Raw genomic sequence first — 17,064 nt, 5'->3', positions numbered from 1 at the left:
CGCCCCGCCCCGCCCGCCCGCCGAGCCGGGAGCCCACGCGGACGGAGCCCCGGACCGGCGCGCCGTGGTGGCCGCGGGCCGGGGGGCGGGGCGGGCCGCCTGGACTCGGCCTCCGGTCGGAGCGCCCGCAGCCAATGGGGCCCGTGGGGGCCGGGCCGCGGCGCCGCGATTGGCGCGCGGGGCGGGCGCGGCTCCGGGGGGCGGGCGGGCGGCCGGCGCGGGCGGCGCGGTTATAAGGGAGGAAAGTTCCGCTCGGAGGGCAGAGCCGGGCGCGCGCTCCTACGGTGGTGGCAACGCCGGGCGCGGCCGCGGGGGGACCGGTGGCGACGGCGGGAGCCCGGGAAAGGCCCCCTCGTTCGCCTGGGTGTCTCCGGAGGACCCCCGTGTCCCAGGACCTTTGCGCGCAGCCATGGGCAGCGTCGGGGAGCCTGGCGGGGGGCCGGGGGCGCGCGACGGGCCCGCGCAGCGTGGGGTGCCGCTGCGCACCTTTCGCTGGGAACAGATCCGCCCGCACAACCTGCCGGGCGACAAGTGGCTGGTCATCGAGCGCCGCGTCTACGACATCAGCCGCTGGGCGCAGCGGCACCCGGGGGGCAGCCGCCTCATCGGCCACCACGGCGCGGAGGACGCCACGGTAAGGGAGCCGCCGGCGCGGGGTGGAGCCCGGCGCGCTCGGGCGGATCCTGGGCATGGTGCCCCGCTTCGCCTGCGGGGGTCTTAGCGCCCTTCCCTAGCTGACCTATGACCTCCTGGCCAGGGACCCTGACTTGGGATGGGCTGGCGAGGGAAGGGGGCCACGTCCCCACTTGGGGCACCGCACCTCGGGCCATGGGCCGGGGCTGGGCGGGAGTGGGGGCTCTCAGAGGTGGGTGTGTCATGACCGAAAGAGCCCCATAGAAGAGCCCTCTCCCCTCCCCCCTGCTACTCTGAGGTTCCTCCTCTCGGTTCTGGGTCCTCCCCGCCCCCCCACAACCAGGTCCCTCATGCTGGGTGCCAAGGGTAGGGCCAAGACCCTAGGGGCTAGGCGAGGATGTACCATCAGAGGCTGGGGGCTGGGCAGCAAAGGCCGGGCTGGGCCCAAAGGTATGTGCTTGCCCAAGAGCTGTGGTGAATGTCAGAGGGTCAGTGACTCACCTCTCCGCGGCTGGCAGCTGCCGTGGGAGAACCATGCCAGCCAGGCTGGGTGGGCCTCCTCGGGAAGCACAGTCACCCCGGGAACAGGCTGGCTCCCGGGGACCCCGGCTTCCCCTTCCCAGCCCGTGTCTGGACTTGCCTGGGCCGTGGAGGGGTGTGGCCTGGTCCAGGGGGACCATCTGGCTGGAGCCCAGTGGCAGAGCAGCCAACTAGGACTCCTCACGCCTGTTCCCGAAGTCCCCCGTAGGGGCATCAGAGCCAGGCCATGCTGTTCTGTCCTTGGCCTTCTGAGGCCCTAGATTCCAGGGGATGAACCAAGATTCCAGGGGATGAGTTCCTCACTGTCAGAACTTTAGGCAGCAAGAGAGAGTGTGTCCGGTCGCAGGAGGGCCTTCCTCCACCAGTTGCCCAGTCTTTGCGGGACTCCAGAGCAGCGATTCGCAGCCTTTCTCGTTGCACAGCACACGAGCTAACACAATTCTGCGACACACCAAAGATCATAGTGTTTCCCCTCTGACCAAAAACACACACACACACACACACACACACACACATATAGCTATTGTCATTTTTTAAAATTTTGACAATCAAAGGCAAAGAGGTCAGTGCCCCTGACCAAATAGTCAGGAATTGCCTGTTTTTATTATTATTATTATTATTATTAATCCTCACCCGAGGATATTTTTCCATTGATTTTTAGAGAGAGTGGAAAAGAGAGGGAAAGACAGAGAGAAACATGGATGTGAGAGAAACACATCGATTGGTTGCCTCCTGCACGCGCCCCAACCAGGGCCCGAGCTGGGGAGGAGCCTGCAACCGTGACCAGAATCGAACCCAGGACCTTCGGTCTGCAGGCCGACGCTCTATCCACTGAGCCGAACCGGCCAGGGCAGGTATCACATGTTTTAAACGTTCTTCAGCACACGGCGCACCCACCGCGGCACACCAATTGAAAAAGGCTGTTTTTGAGGAAAGAGGTCCCCGTTCCCCGCTTCCACCCCAGGAGGCTGAGGGGTGCGGGTCAGCAGCCTCCTAAACCTCCCGAAACGGGCAGAAAGCCTCGACCTTCCGGCCGAGAGGCCGGGTGGTGGCCACGGAGGTGAAGCTGACCATGGCCAGTAAGTGTGTGGCCATGTGCAGACCTGCATGTGTGAGAACACTGCACGTGTGTGCGTTCCTGTCAAGGTATGGGGGTACCAGGCGCCACAGCCGCCCCTCTTGGCCTGGCTGGGCCCTGGCCTCCCCTCACGGACCCTGTGGATGCTTGTTCTGGCCTTTTCCAACCTCGGATCCGAAGGGCAGGATGGGAGCAGGTGAGAATTCGACGGAGAGCTTTCAGTAACTGCATTTTCCTCCTTGCCGCCCAGACCTGTGCGGGGGACCCTCCCATGTGGTGTGGGGACCCCAGCATACAGTTAGCCCTTGACCCTGAGACCTCCATCTGATGGTTTTCTTATTGATTCATCACCAATGAAGTCTGTTTCTTGTTTAAAAAAAAAAAAATCTGTTCCCTGGGGCTGGGTCATGGCTCAGCCATTGGAGGCCCTGAGTGACCTTGAACCAGGCATGTCATTCCTCTGAGCCTCAGCTTCCTTATCTGTACAATGGGGAGAGTGGGGCCAGACAGCAAGCGGCCGAGGGCAGGACTGGGCCTTCGCAACTCCGTGGCCACTGGCCCGCCACGTCATTGCTCCTGGTCAGTATATGTTTCTGTGTGACGAGTGTGGGTGGGCCCTGCAGACTGCGTAGTGCGTGGGCACAGCCATGGCATAATCACCCCTTGCTGGGTGACCGTGCCTGGTTCCGCCACATCTGCCACAGGAAAGCGTTGCATTAGGCCACCTCTTAGCTTCCTCAAGGCCCCGAACACTGGGTGGGAGTTGCCAGGAACACCTGGTCTGTTCAGGCCAAAGGGTTATGAGGTGGCTGAGGTTGGGGGACCCCGTCTTTGCCCATATGGGCCCACCAGACAGACCAGGGATTGGACCAGCCCAGTGCCTGCCCTGCGTGGTCAAGCCCAGACCCCAGGCTTCCAATCCCAGGTCCTGGAGACCAGGTGGGGGTGGGGCAGCTGTCTTGCCAGGGCCATCCATCAGCTGTTCTCATGTCCAGGCAGCAGAAGCCTCCCTGCCAGGAAATTCCCAGAGTTCCTGGGCCATTAAGTCAGCCTGTGGCCATCCTGGGATACGGAGCGGTACCCCGGGGAGAGCGCTCCGGGCCCTGCGCCAGGTTTGTCTAAGAGTCAGAGGCAGCCTGCAGGGAGCGGAGCCAGCTGGGAGAGGCAAGGCCTGGCTGTTGCACAAGAGGCTGCGTCCTATCCCAGGAGCTCCCGGGACCCTATGGCCAGGGGCACGCCTGGGCCGGGCGCCGAGCACCCACCGTGGCTCTGAAGTCAGATTTATAGATACTGTCTTCACCCTCAGGCCCTATTGTGATTATTCCCGCTTTACAGACGAGGAAACGGGGGCTCGGGCAGGCAAAGTGGCTTGAAATTAAAAGTTAGCTCTGCGGCGTGGCTCAGTGGCTAAGCGTCGACCTATGAACCAGGAAGTCATGGTTTGATTCCCGGTCAGGAAACATGTTCGGGTTGTGGGCTCGGTCCCCAGTGTGGGGCGTGCAGGACGCAGCCAATCAATGATTCTCTCTTACCATTGATGTTTCTATCTCTCTCCCCCTCTCCCTTCCTCTCTGAAATTATGTGTGTGTGTGTGTGTGTGTGTGTGTGTGTGTGTGTGTATATATATATATATATATATATATATATATATATATATATTTAAATTTGATTTAAATAAAGTTAGGTCTGGGTTTTGAACCCACGGCCCATGCTCTTTGCCACATGCTACACTGGGACTTAGCTGTTTATTCCATTCATTCGTTCGTTCGTTCATTCATTCGTTGGTTTTCAGTTATTGAATCACTGTGCCCGTCAGTCGATGGCCGATGAGCATACCCTGAGTGTCGGTCCTCACCTGAGGAGTGGGCTGTGGGAACCCCTGGGGAGGGAGCCCCTTGGCAGGCGGACCGGCTGGAGCAGAGGCTCCGAGGGGGGACCTATTCTGCGTTCAGGGGCCAGCAAGGCAGGCTGCAGGGCTGGCGTCGAGCAGTGGGGAGCGGGGCAGGTGGGTGGGTCCAAGGGTAGCAGGCGCCGCTCCTGCTGGCTTCTGTGTCCTGGGAAGCAGGACTTTGGTTTTATCCTAAGGGGCCTTGCAGGGCACAGCAGGGAAGCCAGGGGAATCTGATGCAGATTTAAAATGACCCCTAATGGGGAGGGGGAAGGCAGAGCCTCCCAAGAAAAGGGCAGCGGGGCTAAGGGATGAGATGACGGGTCCCAAAGGGCAGTGTGGCCAGGGCAGGAGATGCTGTGGTGCAGGCGCGCCAGGGGAGCCGTCGGGAAATAGCTCAGTGCCTCTCTGAGCTGAGGCAGGCACTAGTGTCCGCCCATTTTGCAGATGGGGAGACTGAGGCTGAATATGGGTGATGGAGAAGGACCTTCTTGGGGCCCTTGAACAGCAGGGCCTTCCTCCTGGGGCTTGGAGGGTGGGGTTGTGTCTGGTGGGAGTTGGGGAGAGGCAGGGCCCATCCTGAGCCTTGAGTGAGGGTGGGTGCAGAGGGGACCGGCCATGAACTCGGAGGACCTGGCTCGGGAGCTCACACTCTGCTTCCACCCACCACACTGGCCGCCATGAACACCCTGCTGCCTAATGACGTGACCTCTCGGGCTCCGTGGGCATTTTCTGTAGTCCCCGCCCCCCCAGCCCCTTCCCAGGAGCGCAGTGGGCAGAGTGGGTGCTGGTGGCCCTCCTCGTGTCCTCCCAAGGGTCCCACCCTGCCATGGGCTTCTCATGGAACAGCCGAGGAGGGCCAGAGCCAAGCGGCGGAGAGAGGCCCAACAGCCAGCGTGCCCGGCCGCTGGGGGTTAACCGCTGGGCCAGGGACACTGGCGAGGCCCAGGGTGCTGGGTGGCTGAGTCCCTGAGAGGTGGGCCAGCCTGTCACAGGGCCACCAGCAGAGCTGGGAGACAGGGCGGCCTCGGGGGGCTCTGTCCTTGAGCTGGGCTCTGCCGTATGGGCGGGAGTTGGATGTGCCATGTTCAGAGCTGTGTGCCCTTCGGCCTCTAGTGCCTCGGATTTCCCATCTGCAAACGGGAGACTGATCGCTTGCCTGCTGGCCGTCTGTGAGGAGGGCCAGGGAGCAGCCCGGGAGGAGCGTCTGAGCGCGGGGCACGCGTTCCTGTGCTGTCTTCGCCGGGAGAGGGAGGGCGGGCGGGCACCCCATCTCCACAGCCCCTGCCTCCTTCAGGCGCAGGCCCAGGTCACCCCACCTGCCCTGCGCCACCCCCTTTCTTTCTTTTTTTTATTTGTTGTCACTCCTCACCCGAGGATATGTTTCCATTGATCTTTAGAGAGAGTGGAAGGGAGGGGGAGAGACGGAGAGACACATCGATGTGAGAGAGACACGTTGATTGGCTGCCCCCCGCACGTGCCCCACCGGGGCTGGGGATCGAGCCTGTAACTGAGGTCTGTGCCCTTGACCGGAATTGAACCCGGGACCCTTTAGTTCATGGGCCAATGCTCTACCCACTGAGCCAAACCGGCCAGGGCTCCACCCTCTGTCTGATCTGGAATATTCCAGAATCTTTGGAGAGTGGCCAGAAATGCTCCCTTGCCCGCACTGTATCTCTGGGGTGGAGGGATGCCCCCCTCAAGTTGGCTGGGACTTGACCGTGCCGGACACACAGCATGTCCTGGCGTGTCACCCCTGCGACCCAGCCTCCTAAGGCTCCAAATCGGAGTGGACTCAGGTCCGAGCGCGGCTGGGAGCGCCTGCCGGGCGCCAGGCCCCTTCTGAGCGCTCCACCTGCGCTGCCTGAGTCCTCCCCGGGGCCCACGGGCGGGACATTTGTGGTTCCTGATGAGGAAACAGAGTGGAGGGGGTGATGTTTGTCACTCCATGCCCAGCTCAGAAGTGGCAGCTCACGTTCCATGCCCGGCAGGCCGGCTCCAGCGCCCTCCCACTCCTGCCCCTTAGCCAGCCGCTCAGGGAGCTCAGGGCTGGGCAGGGCTGGAGCCACTCCCAGGCCCCGGGGCCGAGGCGGGGCTGGGTGGGAGCTGTGCCTGCAGGGGGCTGGGGGGGCAGCACAGGATGGACCCGGGTTTCGTCCCCGCTGCCCTCGGTGTCCCAGCACCCAGCCCGGCCTCCAGTGCATGTGCCTCCAGGCGGTGCAGGGCCGGCTCTCGTCCACTTCTCACCCCTCCTCCCAGCCCTGCCCCGGGCAGCGCTGTGGGCAGGGCCTGTCCTGCACCAGCAGCGTGTGTTGAGGGGCACAGTGTCACCCCAATTTTGTCCCAAGACCCGGTGAGAGACCTGGAGTGCCACCTTTGACTTGTCAGGTGGGAGGGGCCTGGGCTTTGCACCCGCGTCCCTGGAAGGACACTTCTGAGTGCCCCAGGGTGGACGGCGGGGGTGCCCCCTGCTGTTTCCTCAAACTCGGTCAGAGTGGCCGGGAAATGCCAGGACACCCTCCTGTCCCCACCACCCAGGCCCAGGGCAGCGGGCCCTTGGCTGCTTGGGATGGTGGCCAGCCTCAGGGGCACACGCACAGGGGCACACACACAGGACCCCACACACACCTATAGGGCTGCTGCCGAGTGGCCAGAGCACAGCTGTCCAGTGGGACCGGGTTCTGAGCCGGCCTCCATCAGAGGGAGCTGGACAGCGCTTAGCCTTGCTGAGCCTTCCGCAGCGGCCCCGGGAGGACGGGCTCACAGGCCCCCGAAGCCAGGCTCCAGGAAAGCTGTTCGGGGGCGCATCAAGGTGTGCTCGGCGGCCAGGGACCACCCTGCGGGAAGGCCACGGCAGGGGCCGCCCCGCCCAGCCGCCCTGCTCTCCAAGGACCTGCTGTGCCTCTGTGCGTGCGCCCCTGTGCGTGCGCCCCTGTGCGTGCGCCCCTGTGCGTGTGCCTCTGTGCGTGCGCCCCTGTGCGTGTGCCCCTGTGCGTGTGCCTCTGTGCGTGTGCCTCTGTGCGTGTGCCCCTGTGCGTGTGCCCGTGTGCCTCTGTGCGTGTGCCCCTGTGCGTGTGCCCCTGTGCGTGTGCCTCTGTGCGTGTGCCCCTGTGCGTGTGCCTCTGTGCGTGCGCCCCTGTGCGTGTGCCCCTGTGCGTGTGCCCCTGTGCGTGCGCCCCTGTGCGTGTGCCCCTGTGCGTGTGCCCCCTGTGCGTGTGCCTCTGTGCGTATGCCCCTGTGTGTGTGCCCCTGTGCGTGTGCACCTGTGCGTGTGCCCGTGTGCCCCTGTGCGTGTGCCCCTGTGCGTGTGCCCGTGTGCCCCTGTGCGTGTGCCTCTGTGCGTGTGCCCCTGTGCGTGTGCCCGTGTGCCCCTGTGCGTGCGCCCCTGTGCGTGTGCCCCTGTGCGTGCGCCCCTGTGCGTGCGCGCCTGTGCGTGTGCCCGTGTGCCTCTGTGCGTGTGCCCCTGTGCATGTGCCCCTGTGCGTGTGCCTCTGTGCGTGTGCCCCTGTGCGTGTGCCCCTGTGCGTGTGCCCGTGTGCCCCTGTGCGTGTGCCCCTGTGCGTGTGCCCGTGTGCCCCTGTGCGTGTGCCCCTGTGCGTGTGCCCGTGTGCCCCTGTGCGTGTGCCTCTGTGCGTGTGCCCCTGTGCGTGTGCCTCTGTGCGTGTGCCCCTGTGCGTGTGCCCCTGTGCGTGTGCCCGTGTGCCCCTGTGCGTGTGCCCCTGTGCGTGTGCCCGTGTGCCCCTGTGCGTGTGCCCCTGTGCGTGTGCCCGTGTGCCCCTGTGCGTGTGCCTCTGTGCGTGCGCCCCTGTGCGTGTGCCCCCTGTGCGTGTGCCTCTGTGCGTATGCCCCTGTGTGTGTGCCCCTGTGCGTGTGCCCGTGTGCCCCTGTGCGTGTGCCTCTGTGCGTGTGCCCCTGTGCGTGTGCCCGTGTGCCCCTGTGCGTGTGCCTCTGTGCATGTGCCCCTGTGCGTGTGCCCCTGTGCGTGTGCCCCTGTGCGTGCGCCCCTGTGCGTGTGCCCCTGTGCGTGCGCCCCTGTGCGTGCGCGCCTGTGCGTGTGCCCCTGTGCGTGTGCCCCTGTGCGTGCGCCTCTGTGCGTGTGCCCCTGTGCGTGTGCCTCTGTGCGTGTGCCCCTGTGCGTGTGCCCCTGTGCGTGCGCCCCTGTGCGTGTGCCTCTGTGCGTGTGCCCCTGTGCGTGTGCCCCTGTGCGTGCGCCCCTGTGCGTGTGCCCCTGTGCGTGTGCCTCTGTGCGTGTGCCCCTGTGCGTGTGCCCCTGTGCGTGTGCCTCTGTGCGTGTGCCCCTGTGCGTGTGCCCCTGTGCGTGTGCCCGTGTGCCCCTGTGCGTGTGCCTCTGTGCGTGCGCCCCTGTGCGTGTGCCCCCTGTGCGTGTGCCTCTGTGCGTATGCCCCTGTGTGTGTGCCCCTGTTCGTGTGCCCCTGTGCGTGTGCCCGTGTGCCCCTGTGCGTGTGCCTCTGTGCATGTGCCCCTGTGCGTGTGCCCGTGTGCCCCTGTGCGTGTGCCTCTGTGCATGTGCCCCTGTGCGTGTGCCCCTGTGCGTGTGCCCCTGTGCGTGCGCCCCTGTGCGTGCGCGCCTGTGCGTGCGCCCCTGTGCGTGCGCGCCTGTGCGTGCGCCCCTGTGCGTGTGCCCCTGTGCGTGCGCCTCTGTGCGTGTGCCCCTGTGCGTGTGCCCCTGTGCGTGTGCCCCTGTGCGTGTGCTTCTGTGTGCTGCCAGGGGAGGTTCAGAGGGAATCAGAGTCTTGGCTTTAAAAAGGAAGGAAGTTCTGACACAGGTTACAACAGAGATGAGCCTTGCAGACAGGATGCTAAGTGGCAAGTCAGCCACAAAGGGACAAATATTGTATCATTTCTCTTCTGTGAGGTCCCTAGACTGTCACATTCATGTGGAGAGACAGCAGAACTGTGGGTGCCGCGGGCTGGGGCGGGGGGGGGGTCGGGTGTCGCCTTGAATGGGCAGCGTTGAGTTTGGGAGGATGGAAAAGTCCTGAAGGTGATGGTGGTGGTGGTTGCCCAGCAAAGTGAATATACTTCGTGCCCTGAGCTGTGTCTTCGAAACGGTTAGCAGGCGCGTTTCATGCCGCTCGGCTGCGGGTACAAAGTTAAAGCCCCGGCCCCCGCTCAGGCGATTGAGCGCCGTCCCGTGCCCCGGAGGGTGCGGCTCGATCCTCAGGCAGCTGGTCAATGTTTCTCTCTCTCTCCCTCTCCCCTCCTCTCTCTAAAATCAATAAGAACATACATAGTTTTGTAATTAAGGGAAAAAACCTTAGCAGTCCCGAGTCAGGATGGCCCTGGAGTCTTGCCCCTGGATTTGCCGAGTTCCAGGCAGAATGGACTCGCTCGAGGTCACAGTGAGGGTCCGCTGAGCCCCTCCCCGCCCCCCTCCATCGCTGGGCAGGGTCCTGGCAGCTTCCTGGGGGGCCAGCCTCCCTCCCGGCCGTGTGCCCTCCCTCAGGCTTCTTCCAGGGGAGGGTCTGCACGCCACAGTTCACACAGCCCCTCTTCCCTTCCCGCCGGCCTAGGTTATTCCAGAAGCTTCACCTTCCCAGCTCCCCCACCCCACCACCACCCCGCAGGCCTCCTGCAGGTGTGGCCCCTGAGGAGCTGGGGAGGGGGGTGGTAGTGGGGGGGTTCCCAAGCTGCTTCCCCCCCTCCCGCCCCTGGGGCTGCGGGACGCCTGGCGGTAAGGACAGGCCCGGCTGCCACTCCTGCTCCACACTCACCAGAAGCTGGTAGGCTCACCAGTGGGCGGACAGGTGGCCGCCCCGCCCAGTCCCCTGCTTCAGAGGCACCTCCTCCGCAGCCCGGTCGCCTCCCCAGGCCCGTGGGACAGCACCGCCGGTCCCTGCCTCCTCAGCTCGGCAGCTGGGTGGCTGTGGCCGGCCCCTCCCCCGTCCCCCCCCCCCCCCCCGAGCCTCTGAAAGCCGCGGGGACAGGCAGCTGAAGAGCTGTGAGCAGCCGCGAGCCCCTCACACCACGGCTGGATCGGGGAGGCTGAGCGGCCGGGGTGACGGCCAAGGTCACCGCACTCAGCAGTGCCCAGGCCCCTCCCTGGCCAGTGCCTTGGCCTCTATCTGCCTCCTCGTCTCTCCTCCGACCCCCACACCTGCACTGCTCCCAGCCGCCCTGCTCATTTACAGAGACGGTCAGACCTATTTCCTTTACTTTTTGAAAGACGTATCTTCTGCGCCTGCTTTTAAAATCAAACGGGTTTCACTGTTGAGTGTCTTCCCTGCAAACCCCCAAGAACTCGGCCTGCGCGGCCCTCCAGGGAGCACCCCCCCCTGCTCCCCCTCCCCCCCCCCCCCCCGCGGCCAAAGGTGACGCCTGTGACCCAGGCCTTATTTTCGATGCCGCAGAAAAGCATGTGATTTCCAGAAAGCTTTCCAGAGATTTTTTTTTTTAAGTTGAAAACTATTATAAAAGGAATCATGAGTCTTTCAAGGAGACCTCCTAGCTGCTAGCAGATCCAGAGTTTTATGCACCCAGTAGGTTTGGGGAGAGCCCGCGTGCGGTCGGAGCAGCTGGGCCCAGCTGGCAGGGCCCCAGGGCCGGGGAGGACCAGGGCGGCTCCCGGGCAAGGCTGACCCCTGGGCTAGTCCCGTGGCCACTGAGCAGCCCGCTGATTCTCGCCTAACTGTCTCGTTTGCCCTGCCCTCCCGTCAGCCATCCTCGGCTCGCCTGTGGCCTCGGGTGCTGCTCCGCGGTCTGTCTGTCTGTCTGCCCCCCTGACTGTCTGCTCTCCCTCAGGACGCCTTCCATGCCTTCCACCAAGACCTCAGCTTCGTGCGCAAGTTCCTGCAGCCCCTGCTGATCGGGGAGCTGGCCCCTGAGGAGCCCAGCCAGGACGGAGCCCAGAACGTGAGCAGGGCCTGGTGGAGGCCGAGCCATCGGGGGGCACGGGGGGCACGGCCATAGCAGCTCCAGCGGCAGCACCCCCAGGGGGCCTGGGGCCACGACTGTCTGCCAGCCCCTCCGCGGCAGGCGGTTGAGGGTGGGCTGAGGGGCGCCTGCTGTGGGCCCGCATCCCCGGCTACAACGAGCTTTCTGACGAGCTGAGCTGGAAGGGCTCAGCCCACGCTGGCTGTTTCTGCTTCTCGCAGACCCCACTTTTTTCAGGGGAGCCTCTGCCTCCAGGTAGCAATCCAGGTCACACCCCACGCCTGGCACGCTTGTCCCTTGGACCCCTTTGGCCACACCCCTTGGGGCGTTTCTGGGGACACCTGGGACTTGGCTTCCTCCCCTGATTGGCCACTCACCGCGGCAGGTCCAGCTGGTCGAGGACTTCCGCGCCCTGCGCCAGGCGGCCGAGGACATGAAGCTGTTTGAGGCCCAGCCGGCCTTCTTCACGCTCCTGCTGGGCCACATCCTCGCCATGGAGCTGCTCGCCTGGCTCATCGTCTACCTCCTGGGCCCCGGCTGGCTGCCCAGCACCCTCACCGCCCTCATCCTGACCGTCTCCCAGGTGACCCCGCCGTCTCGCAGCCCCTCACCTGTCCAACAGACACACGTGGACATTCTAGACTCATTTGCTGAGTGAGTGAGTGAATGAATGAATGAATGAACGGACGAGTGAATGAACGAACGGAGGAGTGGATGAGTGAACGACCAACTAGAGACCCCATTAGGTGTGTATCTGAGGGCCAAGCTGCGTTTTATTTAATTAACTAATTAATTAATTATTTTCAGCCTCAGCTGAGGAGCTTTTCCCCTGGATTTCTAGAGAGAGTGGAAGGGAGGGAGGGAAGGGGGAAGAGGGAGGAGAGAGAGGAGTATCTACCTGAGAGGGACACATCGATTGGTTGCCTCCCGCACGCTCCCCACTGGGGCTGGGGAACCTGCAACCGAGGTCCAAGATCCGTGACCTTGACCGGAGAATCAAATCGGCAACCCTTGGGCCGGCACTCTAACCACTGAGCCACCGGCCAGGTCTCAAGCTGCATTTGAAATGAGCTGAGGAAGCTCCTTCCTTAGCCCTGAGTGTGCACAGGGCAGGGAGCCAGAGGGCTCTACCCCAGCCCCGTGACGTGCAGGCCCCGAGACCGCCCGGAACTCAATGTTCTGTAAAAAGAGGAAGCTGGTAGACCAGGTCCTGAAAGGACTGTTAGCTGTGGGTGAGCCCCCTGAGCTGGGGGGCTCACTGGGGCTCCAGGGCCGGGCCCCCAGGCAGCCAGCACCCTCCCCCAGGGCCGGAGTCAGGGGCCGGGTCCCCTGAGCCTGCCTCTCTCCCCAGGCCCAGAGCTGGTATTTGCAGCACGACCTGGGCCACACGTCCGTTTTCCGGAAACCCCGGTGGAACCACGTGGCACAGCAGTTTGTGATGGGACAGCTGAAGGTGAGGGTGGGGCCTGTGCTGGGTACGCAGGGCTGAGCTGGGGCGCCAAGCGTGTGGGCACGTGTGGTGGGCATGGCCTGGCCCCCCCTGAGCCCCCTCTCCCCTGCAGGGCTTCTCCGCCCATTGGTGGAACTTCCGCCACTTCCAGCACCACGCCAAGCCCAACGTCTCCCACAAAGACCCAGACGTGACCTTGGCGCCCATCTTCCTCCTGGGGGAGTCGTCTGTTGAGGTTCGTGGGGAGGACGTGGACACACACTGGCTGGGCCTGCTGCTGAGGGGGACTGGCCCCTGACCACGCCCCCCACTCTAGTTCCAGGCTAGCCCCTACCCCAGAGACCCCCTCCCCACCGCCCAGCCTGCTGCGACGATGGGCGCAGTTGCTAGAATCTAGAGTTGTCGTTGCCCGGTGGCCCCCGCCAGCCCCCGGCCCCTGCCCGGGAGGAGGGGGCCCCGGAGAGCTGCCCCCCCAGCCGCCGCCTGTCTCCACAGTACGGCAGGAAGAAGCGCAGATACCTGCCCTACAACCACCAGCACCTGTACTTCTTCCTCAGTGAGTCCCTGTGTCCCCCCGAGGGTGGGGCACGGCCGGGGCACCACGCCTGAGCCTGCGCTGTCCGCTTCTGCCTGCTGGGCAGCTGCCAGCCACCCCCCGGGGAAGGGGCACTTGTGAACCATCCGCATCACGGCGCCTCCCAGCCTCTCCCAGCCCCCGCTCGGCCACCCCTGCCCGCAGCCTGTGCTGACTGCCCCACTGCCAAGCCTGGGCCCCTGCTGGGGCCCCCTCCTGGGTGCCCTCTGCCAGAGGTCGTCACAGCCCTGCCCAGAGCTTTCGGAATTCCTTCCAGCCCTCACGTCAGGGCGGCCCAGAGCCCTGGAGGGTTAGAGCACTTGTTGGGGTGCACAGGATGAGGACTCAGGCTGTGGCCACGAAAGGCTGGCCCTGACCTGCAGGAGGGACAAGGAGGCGGTGAGGCAAGGGTCAGCCTGAGGAGTCTCGGCCGCGGAGGGAAGAGTGGGGACCAGGCCTTGTGGGTGATGGGGTCACCCCTGGCTGGGCCCAGCACCGCGTCCCCGGGCGTCCCGGAGTAACCGCCCCCCGCGGCCAGCGGGCACCGCCCTGTCCTGAGCCTCTGCCTTTGCAGTCGGCCCGCCGCTGCTCACGCTGGTGAACTTCGAGGTGGAGAACCTGGCCTACATGCTGGTGTGCCTGCAGTGGCAGGTGAGTGGCGGCGGGAGGGCCCGGGCCAGCCCCGTCCACGGGTGCAAACAGGCGTGCGTGCGCATGCAGCCATGTGGCACCTGTGCGCGGGGGCCGGCCGGTGTGCGCTGAGGGCATGGCGTGGGGCTGGTGGCGGGGTGTCCTCCCTGGGGGTGGGGACCCGCCGGGTTAGCTCCACCCGCATTTGTCTCCCAGGCAGGGGTTCCCCACCTCGGCCCCTCCATGGCACCCTTACTCCCGTGCTCAGTGGGCAGGGCAGGGACCCCTCCCTCCACCTGGCTGAGGGGGGCGTGACCCGTCCAGGACTCCGAGGCACATCGAGCGGGAAGGGTGGGTGACCTCGGCCCGCTGCGGCTGCTTCTCGACCTCTGGCCTCCGCCCTCGGCAGGACCTGCTCTGGGCCGCCAGCTTCTACTGTCGCTTCTTCTGGTCCTACATCCCCTTCTACAGCGTCTCCGGGGCCCTGCTCCTCTTCGTGGCTGTCAGGTACGGCGCTTCACACACTGGCAGCAGGGGCCCCGAGCACAGACAGCCCCCCGCCCTCAGCACCTCCGCCCCCCATCTGCGGGCTGGGACAGCAAGACTGCCTCCCAGGTGTGGAAGAATCACGTGACACGAGAGTGGTGGGCTCCCCGGGACAGTGGGTCTAGGGCCGTGGTCGGCAAACCGCGGCTCGCGAGCCACATGCGGCTCTTTGGCCCCTTGAGCGTGGCTCTTCCACAGAATACCGATTTCTGCGCATGGGCCGCGAAGTTTCAATCGCACTGTACGTGCGCACCCGCACGTGGTATTTTGTGGAAGAGCCACACTCAAGGGGCCAAAGAGCCGCATGTGGCTCGCGAGCCGCAGTTTGCCGAGCCGCAGTATGCCGACCGCTGGTCTAGGGGAAGCGGCCCCGTGGATGTTCACCTCTCGGGCAGGGCTGCTCTGGGCTCAGCCGGCATGGAGCCTGCTCCTCGCAGCGGCGCCGCACACCACGGGGGAGGGTTCACGCAGCCCCATTGTACAGATGAGGAAGCTGAGGCCGGGTCTGCTGTGCGTGTGAGCTGGACAGGGGGCAGTGCTGAGCCTTCCCCGCGTGCAGGGTCCTGGAGAGCCACTGGTTCGTGTGGATCACGCAGATGAACCACATCCCCAAGGAGATTGGCCACGAGAAGCACCGCGACTGGGCCAGCTCGCAGGTGGGCAGCGGTGGGCTGGGAGGGGGGCCCTGAGGGGGCTGCCCGGTCCAGGGCACGCGGTGGGCTCAGGGCTTCGTGCCAGCCTCCCTCACCTGAGCCCCCACCCGCCCCGGCAGCTGGCAGCCACCTGCAACGTGGAGTCCTCACCCTTCATCGACTGGTTCAGCGGGCACCTCAACTTCCAGATCGAGCACCAGTGAGCGCGGCCCAGGGCCCCGCGGGGTGGGCGTGAGTCTCCCCACGGGCGGGCTGGGCTCCCTGGGGCCTGGGAGGGTGGTGAGCAGGGCCTGGGGTGGAGGGGTGGTGGTCCCTCTGGCACCCCCCACCTCAGGTGCCAGCACATGCCCTCCCCTGCCCCCCCAGCCTCTTCCCCACGATGCCCAGGCACAACTACCACAGGATCGCTCCTCTGGTCAAGGCGCTGTGTGCCAAGCACGGCCTCACGTATGAGGTGAAGCCCTTCCTCACCGCCCTCGTGGACATCGTCAGGTAGGGGCACCTGGTGGCTCCCCGGGGCCCTGTCCGCCTGGTCCCCACAGCCCCTCTCAGCCCCCCAGGCCCTCTGGGAGCTGACCTGTGAGCCCTTTCCATCCTCCCTTCCCAGCCTTCACTCACGGGCCCCCTGCCCTGGGCCCAGGCCCTGTCCGAGGCTCCAGATCCCTGGCTTCTAGGCCTGACATCCCAGCAGGGGACCCAGAAAGCAAGCGCCTAAAATAAGTAAATTACAGAAAACGTGAGGAAGGGAGTGGTGCTTTGGCAACTAAAACGAGACTACAAAACCCATGGATGGAGGCAGGAGGGGGGCGGGAGCGCCAGGCAGGGGCGACGGGCAGGTGGCTGGCATTGAGACGACAAGTGAGCAGACAGGCAGGAGGGGAGAGGGCGGGCCATGGAGACGTCTGGGGAGGAACATTCTGGGCAGGGAACAGCAGTGCAAAAGCCTGAGGCAGGTGCTGGTGTGTGGGAGCCGCTGAGCGGGGCCCGGGGGAGGGACACGCAGGAAGTGGATTCTGGGAAGATGCTCTGGCTGCGAGAATGCGCGGGAGGGGCTAGAGGGGAAGCAGACAGGAGGGTGGGCTGGGCGGCGGGAGCCTGGGCGGTGGGGCGCGGGGGCCGGACCCCCCAGCCAGGGCCCTCCCACCTGTGCCTGGATGCCCTTCCTTCAGCCGGTGTTTGAACCCCTGCTCCTCCTTCATGGCCCTTCCTAGCCTCCTCCTCGGGCCTGGCCACGCCGCCTGGCCCCGTTAGGACGCCTGGCACGGCCTTTCCCGCGAGTCATTGATATCTCGGGCTCCTCTGCCGACGTTGGCTAGTGGTGGACGGGCTGGGCCGCACCAATCCCTGGGCTGCAGGGCCCAGTAGGAAGCAACAGACAGAGCTGGGGGAGGAGGGACAGGCCCACCCTGGCTCCTGCCGGGACTTGGCCTTGCTCTACCCCTCCCCCCCACTCCCACGCCAGGTCTAGATTCCACTCCAGTTCCTGAGAACTGGCCTCACTTCTCAGTCCCCCCCTTCACCGCCACCCAGCGGCCTGCCCCAGGGGGTAGGGGGGGGATGGGGACACCTCTGAGCATATGCATAATCTTGGGGGGCGGGGTTGATATCTTGCAGTTGAGTCCCCAACACCCACCCCACCCCTGCCTCCCAGGTCCCTGAAGAAGTCTGGCAACATCTGGCTGAAAGCTTACCTCCAGCAGTGAGGGTGGCACCCAGGGCTCCACCACAGCCAGCTCAGGCAGGCTCCACCCGCCTCCTCCCGGTCCTGCCATCTTCCCCTCCGCCCTCTTGCCACCCTAAGGCCACAGCTCTGGGCCCAACAGGACAGGGGCGAGGGGGATGGGACATGAAGCCACAAGGTGAGCGTGACACGTTTTCCTGGAGCAAAAATTTAGGCAGACTGTTATTTTTATATAAAGACAAACCCAGATCTATGATGGAATAAAGTATTGAACTTGCATGAATTTTGGAGCTGGATTCTGCCAAGATCCCCAAGAAGAGTTGAGGGCCATCGGGGTGTTGGGGGCGGGAGGATGGGGGGGATGGTGCTTTCGGAGCTTCCCTCTGCATGGGGCTTACATGGCCTACGGGCCTGGTTCCTTCCTGTTCTTCACCCACTCACCAGCAACCTTGGGGGGTCACATGGGCTCCCCTCACTTTACTCCTGGGCAGAGTGGG

The 17,064-nt window shown here is 64.8% G+C and overlaps 1 protein-coding gene across 4 annotated transcripts; it reads left to right on the top strand.

Annotated features, from left to right (window-relative positions):
- The first annotated feature begins 220 nt into the window (after positions 1-220).
- Positions 221-16,846, top strand: FADS3 (fatty acid desaturase 3). Of its 4 annotated transcripts, none has more exons than XR_013996408.1 (12): positions 221-634; positions 10,902-11,012; positions 11,419-11,616; positions 12,385-12,486; positions 12,596-12,718; positions 12,979-13,039; positions 13,632-13,708; positions 14,097-14,302; positions 14,718-14,889; positions 15,006-15,085; positions 15,253-15,378; positions 16,538-16,846. XR_013996408.1 is itself a non-coding variant. In XM_081098973.1 (12 exons), exons 1-12 carry the CDS (start codon positions 410-412, stop codon positions 16,587-16,589), a joined length of 1,350 nt encoding a protein of 449 aa, XP_080955099.1. In that variant the 5' UTR covers positions 221-409; the 3' UTR covers positions 16,590-16,846. The 4 variants fall into 4 exon arrangements, 3 of the variants coding, with proteins under 3 accessions (XP_080955099.1, XP_080955098.1, XP_080955100.1); XM_081098973.1 differs by having other exon boundaries at positions 14,097-14,194; positions 14,793-14,889; XM_081098972.1 differs by having other exon boundaries at positions 14,793-14,889.
- Positions 16,847-17,064: the final 218 nt, after the last annotated feature.

Source organism: Myotis nattereri, assembly GCF_964212035.1.
Source record: "Myotis nattereri genome assembly, chromosome: 9".
Lineage (NCBI taxonomy): Eukaryota > Metazoa > Chordata > Mammalia > Chiroptera > Vespertilionidae > Myotis > Myotis nattereri.
This window is presented reverse-complemented; position numbering and strand designations above follow the sequence as displayed.

Bases quoted from the DNA above. Each gene is read 5' to 3' on its own strand.
- FADS3 (XM_081098972.1), top strand. From the start codon at position 410: ATGGGCAGCGTCGGGGAGCCTGGCGGGGGGCCGGGGGCGCGCGACGGG. The intron at 635-10,901 runs GTAAGGGAGCCG...GCTCTCCCTCAG, and splicing joins ACGGCGCGGAGGACGCCACG to GACGCCTTCCATGCCTTCCA. The intron at 11,617-12,384 runs GTGACCCCGCCG...CTCTCTCCCCAG, and splicing joins TCATCCTGACCGTCTCCCAG to GCCCAGAGCTGGTATTTGCA.